General features: G+C 37.0%; 1 protein-coding gene across 1 annotated transcript in view; it reads right to left on the bottom strand.

The window, feature by feature from the left end:
- SLC30A8 (solute carrier family 30 member 8) overlaps positions 1-9,908 on the bottom strand; it is a 31,481-nt gene extending 21,573 nt beyond the window's left edge. The window contains exons 1-2 of the mRNA XM_045978507.1: positions 9,838-9,908; positions 1,569-1,768 (exon numbers count right to left, since the gene is read on the bottom strand). Coding sequence (XP_045834463.1) covers positions 1,569-1,768; positions 9,838-9,908 — 271 coding nt within the window. The remainder of the gene's footprint in view (positions 1-1,568; positions 1,769-9,837) is intronic.
- Positions 9,909-11,352: the final 1,444 nt, after the last annotated feature.

Raw genomic sequence — 11,352 nt, forward strand, 5'->3', positions numbered from 1 at the left:
AATAATGAAGAAAGAACAACAGATATTATAACACATAGATCTATGTTAATTAAATGTGTTACTAATAACAGAGAAGAACAATACAGATCAATGAAATACCTTAGAACCAAACCCTTATTCTTTAAGAAATATTGATAATTGATTAAAGAAACATCAAAAATCAATGGAAGGAGTAATTAATTATTCCAGAAATAATGCTGAAAACTTTGTTAGTCACTTAGAAAAAGAATTTTTAGTTCTTAGAGCAAATCTAATCCCACACTGATTTAAAATTAAATGCAAAATATTGAACAACAAAATGGTATTTATCTTCTCAGTAGATGGGGACCAAAGCACTAACATAATGAAAGAGTAATAAAAGAAGTTAGCTCAAAGTGGAATGTTTGGTACAATTACATACATAAAATTTAAAACTTATCTACATCAAACCAAAAATTAAAAAGTAAACAATAAACTGAAAAGGTACTTAAAACAAATATAAAAAGGGGGCACCTGGGTGGCTCAGTGGGTTAAAGCCTCTGCCTTTCGCTCAGGTCATGATCCCAGGGTCCTGGGATCGAGCCCCACATCGGGCTCTCTGCTCCGCAGGGAGCCTGCTTCATCCTCTCTCTCTGCCTGCCTCTCTGCCTAGTTGTGATTTCTCTCTGTCAAATAAATAAAATAAAATAAATAATATAAAAATTTCAATATCCTAACTATATAAAGAGCTCCCAGAAATCAATATATAGCATTATAAATTTATCTAAAAGCAAATGAATGGGAGACATTAACAGACAAGCAGGAAATGCATCAACATAGGGAAATACAGATTACTAATAAGCATGCAAAAAATATTTTAATGGTAACCAAAAAAATGAATAATAAAATAAAGCATATTCACCTATACAGTGACAAAGATTTTTAAAAGATTGAAATAATTTCTGGTAAAGATTTGGAGAATCATTCTTACATACAGCAGGCAGACATATGAATTGCTATCCAGAAAGCTGGATAGCAGTTTGGCAATATGCATCAAGAAGTAATAAAAATACTTATATCCTTCAATCAATTTTCCACTGTTGGGAATCTCTTTCAAGGGATTAATCAGAGAGGCAGGCAGACTTTTATTCATGAGTTTTCACTGCAGCATTGTCCATAGCAGGAAAAAAAAGAACTCCCTGAATTTCTAATAGAGAGATGGTTATGTAAGTCACAGTGGAGCATATTATAGAATATTATTCAGGCATAAAAATGTTTTTGAAGAGTATTTGATGGCATGGTCAAAAGCATTCAGCATGCTCTCAGTTATGTTAAGAAAACAGAGTTATGAATAGAAAAATATATTGTACAAAAATACTGCACAATGTTATTAGAGGTTATTACTCAAATGTGGGATGGTGATAAATTTTATTTTGTTTTCTAATATTTTCCACTGTATCTACAATGAGCTTACTCTGCACTTACTCAGTGCCTACAAAAAATAGGAAATCTTCCTTTAAAAGGGGAACTTGTATAACCCTCTTGCAGTGATATGAGGTTTTTGCTTGTTTGCTTGTTTAGTCAGAAAAGTCGTTTTAAGTAATACTCACCCACAACCTCTGCAATCATGAAAACAAAGCATATTCCTGAAGCAGCACAGAGTTTCCACTTGGCATAGACTTGCTTCTTTGCTCTGTTCTCTGTGGCCTTGGAGTTGCTGTGGCAGTGATAGATGGCTCCTGACTCCAGCTCCTCTGGCTTCTCTCCAGGACATTGATCTCTATTCAAGGCTTTCTGCTGGAGTTCCACACTGTGGATGAGTTTGACAGAAGCAAGAAGTGAGCATGGTTGCAAACAAATACGTCACTGTCAGCCCTGCCCATTCTCAGAACTGATATTGGAACATCTGCTAACTAGCTGGGAAGTTGCTGTTCACAGCTCCTTCCACAAGAAATATCCAGTGTAAGGAACAAGCAAGAAATTTCCTTCGAATTCTCAACTACTAAAGGTTTTGCTTTTATTCAGCCAAGGTCTTATTCACTCTATACCAGCAGTGACTAAGAAGTGTCAAAGGAACAGGTGAAGGGAAGCAGATACACTTTGATGCATTTCCTTCCAAATTACTGGGCTTTGAAAAGATTTTGGACCCTGTGTTACAAATTAAAAAGTGGGGAGTAGGCAGGGCAATATTGGCTATGTGCATGGGAGCCAGGTTGATGATTCAAATACTCACTATTAAATGCCAAAACTCTTCCATTCTTCTCCACAGCAACGCTGTTAATAGATCATTTTCTCCTTCTCCTGCTGAGTCCATGTGGACTCCTCTTAACACAGCTTTGCAGACAATCTCTCTCAATCTATCAAATCTGTATTGGGAGTTGAACTTACTTATACTTCCTAATGCAGGCAGCACCTATCAGTTCTTCTCAAATATAAAGCATTACTTAGAACCGTGTATAGAATTCTAGAATTCGTAGATGGAAATATTATAGATAACATAAGTCCAATCCCATAGTTTCTTACCTGAAGTAATCAAGGTTCAGAAAGGTTAAGTAATTGCCTTCAGTCAAATAATAAAGAAACAGCAGAACTAGGATTCTAAGTCTGGTGTTTTTTCCACTGGGTTCCACCCTGCCTCCCTATCTGAACCTCAGGACACCTGAAACCAACCTCTACTGATGCCAATATCAATGTCTATGGATCTTGAGCTGATCAGACTTTCATTTCTTTAATAAACTTATTAGAAGACATTAATAAGATTCTTAGAATTAAGAAATTAGCATTCATGACTTTGAAAGGTATAAAAAGAAAAATAAATTCACCTCCACTTGGAGAGCTCATTTGTCTTATCACCATCTGAAATTAAAGCTCTGAAGGTTTTGGCTTAGATGATGATAATTATTATGACTCTAATTATCATTATATTTGGGTTTTTCCTGAATAAACTAACATATACATTCATTACAGAAAATCTAGAATTACAGAAAAGGAACAAAGCAAGGGAAAAATCACTGGTAACCTTACCTCCAAAAGACAATTATTACTGATATTTTTTTTTGTTTAGCTTTGTAATATATAAACATACTTTTTTTAAAACATAATCAGAATGTGTAATTAGCATGTTTTTGGTTACAAGTACTGAAAACAAAGCTCATGCTATTAAATGGGAATTATTGGTTCTGCAAGTGAAAGCATCGAGATGTATCAGTCTTTAGCCTGATTTAGGAAGACTCCATATGCATTGTTCTTCATTCTCAAGTACACTTTAACTGCAGGCTGGTTTTCCCCATGGTAGTGGAATGGCTGCCCAGGGTAATCAGAGTTGTGCACCTGCCTTTTCTTATACAAGCAGAGAGAGAATGTGCTTAAGCACATTCCCAGTGCCTAAGCAAGAGTCCTGAGTTGCATGCTGATTTGGCCAAATGAGAACCAACCTTTATAGCCAGAGGAATATAGATGGGCTAATTGGCTTAGACCTTGTTATAATCAGATTGGCTAAACCCTACCATGCTGACTCCTGGAGCTGAGATTGGAATAGAAGGTACCCAAATTATATGGCTGCAACTCAGTGGGGACGGGCTGAAATGGGTTATGGATGAAATGACAGTGTCACCCTAGGATCCCAAGGAAGATACAGCTTTGGACCATGATTCTTAGCTAAAAGTATTGCTGCCATTTTCTCAATTTATTAAATACTCTACACTATTATTTCTAACATATAGAGAGCACTGTATCTAATACAAATATGTCATACATAATAAACTGATTTCCTCTTATTAAACACTTCATTCTTTCCCAGCTGTGTGCTCATATAGGTGGGGCTGTTGATCTTTATGGTTAATCTTTACTCAGTATATTATTATCTTCTCAAAATGTAACTGTAAAAGGGGAATTACCTGGTCAACAGGTATCTATACTTTTAAGGATTTTTGGTATATATCACCAAATTGACTTTGGAATGTTTGTACTGATAATGTTAATAGCACTAAGGATTTTTGAACAGTTCTAACAGTTGCAAATAATCTCCTTCGCTGGAATATAAACCATTTGGCAAAAAGCACCTAGAGTATTTGTATCTGTACATTCTTGCCTTTGCAATGTGATACATACACTGATAATAACAGATATATCATGTAGCAGTGTAGGTCATGAATGACCATCAATTCAAAGGAGCCTGAGAACCAAAAAGAAAGCATGATAGAGGTTTCTTCTTCCTTCATGCTGAGAAGGCAACATGAGCAAGACAGGGTTACTGATTGTTCTGACAGTATTCATATGACCACTGATTTGCTGATGTCATATGAAGCTTTGCTTTATTTATATTTTTCATGAATCTTGTGGCCAGAGAAAGCCAGGTGGTAAGTAAGGAGGAGAAAGAACTTATTCTGGAGCAGTGCAGAAGTCAGACCAAGGCAAGAATCCTACTAAGGGTACAGCCTTAGGGCAATGCCACAGGAAGAAAAGGCAAGAAACCTGCCAATTTTTTACCTTTAAATACTGCTTTGTTGTCCTAGACTCTAATATTAACTTACTTTGAGCTGAGATTGCTCCTTGAAATACTAAGCAAGAGATCCAAATGTGGGCTTCAGAGGCTCCATAGAAATTGGATCCGGTAGGATTTTTTATACCAGTTGATGTCATCTGCAAATAGTATTAAATTTTATTTCTTCCTTTCCAATCAGGATGCTTTTTATTTTTATTTTTTTTTATTTTTTTTTTAAGATTTTATTTATTCATCTGACAGAGAGAGAGAGAGAGAGATCACAAGTAGGCAGAGAGGCAGGCAGAGAGAGAGAGAGGGAAGCAGGCTCCCTGCCGAGCAGAGAGCCCGATGCGGGACTCGATCCCAGGACCCCGAGATCATGACCTGAGCCGAAGGCAGCGGCTCAACCCACTGAGCCACCCAGGCGCCCTTATTTTTATTTTTATTTTTATTTTTACCTTACCTGTTTGCCCTGGCTAGAACACACGGTAAAATGGGCATCCTTGTCTTGTTCCTGATGTGAAGGGAAAGATCTTTACTACTAAGTTTAATGTTAGCTTCATGGATGCTTTTTATCAGGTTGAAGAAGTTCCCTTCTCTTCTTTGTTTGATGCATGTCACCATAATGAAAGGCTGTTGAGTCTTATCGAATGCTTTTTCTGCATCTAGTGAGATAATCATATGATGGGTTTTGTCCTTTATTCTATTAATGTGGTGTATTACTTTCACTGTATTTCAAATGTTAAATCAAATATGCATTACTGGGATAAATCTGACTTCACCATAGTTCATAATTTTTTATATCTTGTGTTCAGTTTGTTAGTATTGGGTAGAGGGATTTTTGAATCTATGTTTATTTATAAGGTGTATTGACCCATAGTTTTATTTTCTTATGATACCTTTTTATTTTGCTATAAATGAAATATTGAAATATAGAATAAGTTGGAGAATGTTCATTCCTTTTTATGTTTTGGAAGAATTTGTGAAGAATTGGTATTAATTCTACTTTATATATTTGGTGAAGACCACCAGTGAAGACATCTGGGTTTAGAATTTTCTTTGCATGAAGTTTCCTTATTACTAAATCAATCCTTTTGTTTATTATAGATCTACTTGGATTTTCTGTTTTCTCTTGAGTTAGTTTGATAGTTTGTATCTTTCTATATCTTCAACATTTCATCTAATATTATATATATGTTATGTCTGCAACTTATCTTTAAATCAGTTAAGAGAAGAAAGGAGAGTAAATATGCTGTCTTTCATAATTACCTTTACTGATGCTATTTGGCTTTTGTGTGTTGATTCAGGTTAATGCCTGGTGTCATTTATTTTCAGTCTGAAATTTTTCCTTTACTATTTCTTGATAAGTGAGTCTGCTAGCAAAAAAATTTCTCAGTTTTTGCTCGTCTGGGAAATGTCTTCATTTCACCTTTATTTTAGAAGACATATTTGCTGGATATAAACTAATTGGTTGACAGTTCTTTTTTTCTTTTAGCCCTTTGAATATGTCATTCCACTGCCTTCCAGGTACTTTGTTTCTGCTAGAAGTCAGATGTTGATCTTACTGAGGTGCTTTTGAATATGATGAATCTTTTTTTCTCTCTTGATGTTTCAAGATTTTTTCTGGGTGTTTTGCTTTCAATATTTTCACTATAATATGTCAGAGTGTAGATCTGTTTTCTTTGATTCTTCTTAGAGTCTGTTAACAATTGTGGATGTGTAAATTAATACTGTCACCAAATTTTGGAAAATTCTAATCATTATTTCTTTGAATATTTTGAATATTCTCAAAATATATTGAATATTTCTCTCCTCCTTTTTCTCCTCTCCTTCTGGTCCTCCCATTATGTGTATGTTAGGGCATTTGATGATGTGCCACATTTCCTTGAGGTTCTGTTACTTTTTCCTCCTTGTTTTATTCTCTGTGTTCTTATGTTGCATATCTGTTGATCTGTCTTCAAGTTCACTGATTATTCTGTCAGTTCATATCTACTGGTGAACCCCTTTAGCAAATTTTTTATTCTACTTCATGTACTTTCAACTTCATAATTTCCATTTGGTTCTTTTTTATATAATTTCTATCTCTTTATTGACATTGTTTGATGAGACACTACCATCATACCTCTCTTTAATTTTTAAACATAATTTCATTTAATTCTTCAATTATATTTATAATGACTACTCTGAAATCTCTGAATGCTAAGTCCAACATCTGGGCTCTTTTATTACCTGCTCTTTTTACTGTGTATGGGTTATTTTTTGCTGTTTCTTTCTAGGTATTATAATATTTAGCCAAAAATTGGATGTTTTAGATAACACACGGTAGTAATTCTGGCTTATGATCCCCAAAGACCCATTGCTGCTGATGTTTACTTGTTTGCTCTATTATTTGCTTAGGAATGGCTTGTCTAATTAAGTGGAATGTCTTTCCTCTGATGTCCCCTACACGAGCAATGTCTGTTATTATTCCCAAGAGAGTGCAGCCTTGGAATACACAGAGTCATCTTTATCTCCTCCACCCAGCCCAAGGATGCTGATCATTTTAATCATGTTTGCTTTGACCATCTCTTTCCATGGTCTCACTGTTAAGCTTCTGGCTGCTCTGCCTAAATGGGTATCACATCCAACTGTTGATCTACTTAATCACTTATTGAGGGCTGTCTTCAACAATGCCCCAAGGCATAAATTGCTCCACAATCTGATCCAATTAAAGCTGGACCTTGTGTTAGTCTTATCAAGCTGCTATAACAAAATATCACAGACTGGATAGCTTAAACAACAGAAAGTTATTTTCTCATGGTTCTGGAGACTCCAAGTCCATGCCTAAGGTGCTGGAAAATTCAGTTTCTAGCAAAAGCTCTCTTCCTGGTCTATAGATGGCTGCTTTGCTATATCCTCACATGATGGAGAGAGATCTCTGGTATCTTTTCCTCTTATGAGGACACCAGTTCTACCGTATCAGGGCTCCATCCAAATGGCTTCATTTAACCTTAAACATCTTTTTAAAGGTCCTGTCTCCAGCATAGTCACATGGAGTTCAGGCTTCAAAATATGAATTTGGGAGGGAGGGATGTAGCAGGTTCCTTTAAGGGGGAAAAGTTTGAGGTCATGGGAAGGAGAATGAAGACTAACCAAAAGTCATTACAAAACTCCTAGACATGTGGGTAAAGCCATCTTGGACCTTCTTCCACATCCCAGACACCAGTAGAATACAGGCCCATGAACAAACCTCACTGACCCAAGAATTGTAAATAATAAAATGAGTGCTGTTGAAGCTACTACATTCTGAGACTCGTTTGGAGCCCAGCAGTAGATAAATGAAACACTCCTTTTGTGGAATTAGAGAATAAAAATTCCTTCAGGTTAAGTTTCTTAATAGCTGTTGACAATTTAAATTGAAACCTAATTATAAGTAGAAAAGAGAAGGAAGGAGAAAAGAGAAGGAATATCAGAGGACAAAGTTGTCTGGGAAATAGAGACAGAAGAAAATATATGAGAAAGGTGGTTGGGGAAGATGATAAAAGGAAGCAAATAAGTGTGGAAATCAAGGTCCATGTGTCCTCAGAGAGAAATAGATTAGGGAGGCCACAAGGTGAAAATGTGTGTGAAGGAAAGGTGGGAGAGGAAGAAGCAGACACTAAATTCACAAACAGAAGGCATGGGTTCAGATCCCAACTCTGTCATAAAGAGACATCTGACCTTAAGAAAGACACTTCTTCTCTTTGGCATTCAGGTTCCTAACTGGTAAAATGAGGGAGGGATCAGCATAAATCATCTCTCCCAGGTATAACTCTTCCTATATGAAAAGAAAATAAAGATGAGTTTGATAGTTTCTCTCATCAACATATCCCAAAAATCATACCCATTTAGGAAGTAAAAGAGACCCTGTAACTATAAATTGTTGGCTTTATTTGCGTAGCAGAGCGTTAATGGTCTATTTTAATGAGAAGGGAAATAGTGTTATTTTGATAATGTAGGGATGCTCTGTTAATAGTGCCTATAGCAATAACAATTTGTTGTCTAAAATTTCTGCCTGACCTAACATGAGGTTTTGTTATTTGTGGTCTTAATAAATCACATCTAATAGAAAATAATTCTTATAATGTGAGATAATAGATGTGCTAGAGTCTATCATGTATTTTTTATTAACCATTTTTATTAACCTATAATGTATTATTTGCCCCAGTGATACAGGTCTGTGTATCATATATTTTTAAAGGAACGTTATAAAGATCCTATAAAAAAAAGTCCCTTTGCAGTCATTCAAACACTTGATGCTATCAAACACAATGTTGCTACTCTTCAGAATATGGATTTAGTTCCATGAAACAAACACAAACATCACACATACTATTGATGGGTATGTATTCTCTTAAGCTCTGCTCCTACCATGAAATATTTTAGATTTCCACTCATTCATCTGTTCTAAGCATGTCTCTCTTTGCTCCTCATTCAGATTGAATTCCCCAAACACACAAAATTCTTATTCTTGCATGTGTCTGTTTTTACCAGGCAAATTACCTCAGACTTGAAAATGTCCCCTAACTGTATTTTCTATGTGGAGTTTTCCTAACCTTCCTCTAACTCACTTTCATTTTTCAGTTCTTACTCTATCACTTCCGAAATGCTTTCTCTGACCCCTAAAGTCTAGCTAACGCCTAAGCTCCTTTGAGATCCTCCCATTAAACACCTCTAGAATGACACTTCTATGGCATTTTGCAATTGCCTATTTTCTATGTGCATTCCATGTTAGACTCAAAGTTTCAAGAGGACAGAGATCTGAGAGTAGTCGTGTTTTCCTCCTGTTACATATCGGGTGTGTTCAATTAATAGTAGTTCAGTAAGAGGAAGATGAATGAATGTGGTACTGTGCGTGTGGTACTGTGGAGCTAGTAAATGGAACTAGAACTGTGTAGGACATTAAACTCAGCTATACTCATTATGGTTGTGTACACCTGATTACGGCATTTTATGATTAAGAAAACAGCAATTGGTTTAAAAATCAATGCAACCCCAATGCTGTCACATAGTTGAAAAGCCTTAATTTTTTTCTAAATATAATTTAGTAAAATTTACTTAGAACTTTAAAAATGGGAAGAATTGAGGAAAAGAAAGGCAAACAGATTCGATCATGTATGCCTGTCTTCTGAAAGATAAACTACAGATGAAAAATATATTAATAAAATGTATCCTTTGTGTACTTAACGATATTTAAGGAATCAAATCCTGCATTGTTCAGGGTATGGATTACACAGGTCAGTCAACAGCTTATCAGATTTTGCAAAATGCCCCTGAGTTGCAGAGCAAAAGTTTCTGATTTTGAAGCAGTAGGATTTAAGGAGTGGTTGAATACTCAAGACACAGAAAGTCGTGAAGCAGAAACAGATGCCGGTTACCTGTCTAGGGTGAAGGCATACATCTTAGTGGTCCTGTCATTCACAAGGTAAGTTCTTTCCAGAAACTCCATGGTGGTCGGAAGGAGAGCTGCTGCTGCTGTTTGTGGTTGTTGTGGCTTCTGCTGTTTTTAACCTCACTGCCCAGTTTGGGAAGCAAAGCAGCCTTACAATCATTCACATACTTTCTAAAGAGAAAAATAAAAAGGCTTCTGGGGTTTAGAGTCACAAGCCTCCTACATCAATGTTCTTGGTAGGTGTGCTAAAATTACAGCCTCCTTGGACCATCATCGAGTCTCATTCTCTCACCCGCAGAAACTCCTTTCCTACAGAGACCTGCAGGAAGGATCAGGTGAAGCCTGTGCGTGTGTGTGCGCATGCGCGCGCATCTGTGTTACAAGTGTGCTTCTGATGCTCTCTGATTCCACTGTTTCCTGAGAGGTAGAGGAGCGCGAGGGTTTCCTGCTAATTGCTGATGTAGAGATTTGGTCTTCAAACACACCTGGGTGAGCTGTAGACACCCTTCTGGGCACTAGTCTCATGTTTTTCCCTTTCTTTCCCTTTCCATTTTTTGGGGGGAACCTCTCGCTCAACCTAAAAACATTTCTCCTGAGATTTAGTTCTAAGATGACCTCTAAGCAGCTGTCAGGATTTACTTCTCCTCTCCTAGGACCATTTTCAGTTTTCACTACTGAAGGGAGGACATGGGTCATTAGTTGCTCTGGTCTGTAATCTGAAACAGTTCCTGGTGTGGCAGCTTTGAAGCCCTCTGACAGGCAGAAAAAGGGCAGACTCAGCTTCTAAATAAATTACAGCCCTCAGTCATACCTACAAGAACTGGAATGATCTGTCTTCTCCCTGGCTAGGGTATCCTTTGTTGAGGATAAAAGACTCACCCAAGGAAACCCTATCAGGCAAACAAATCACAACTCAGAAACAGCATCTTCTGATTTGATCCCAAGGGACCTTCAACCCCCAAACTTGTAGGAATTCACATTTTTATATTTCATTATTAAGCATTTTTCTTTCCAAATAAGATAAGGGACTATAACCTGAGGGCAGCAGCCCTTTGTGGTAGGCATTTGTGGGGAGGCCAAAGAGCATCCAAGACCTGTACAGATGCACGTGGGGGTTAGGGGTGAGGGCAGACTGGAGAAAATGCCATAAATCTCCGACCGATGAGTCCTCATTTCCTTTTCCGTCTGTCAACACTCACTTCCTAGTGGGAAACTCAGACAGAGTAGTGTAGTCCAGGAATAGCCCAGTTGCCCAGCGTCTTGGGAATCTGCCCATTGTTCTAAGCAGAAGTCTGCCACGATGGCCTAATAGGATAAATACTGTCTCTGAAGAAGAAAATGGGATTCAATGGCAATTCCAGCAGCAGTAAGAGGAGAGGTCACCTTTACCCAACAGTGAGAGCATAGGTGTCCTATCACATCTGCAGTGAAGCTGTACCTCATGTTTAAGATTTCAAATAGTCTCATCCATAAGATAAATTCTAAGGTCTTTCTGTATGAC

Source organism: Meles meles, chromosome 1 (genome assembly GCF_922984935.1).
Source record: "Meles meles chromosome 1, mMelMel3.1 paternal haplotype, whole genome shotgun sequence".
Classification (NCBI taxonomy): Eukaryota; Metazoa; Chordata; class Mammalia; order Carnivora; family Mustelidae; genus Meles; species Meles meles.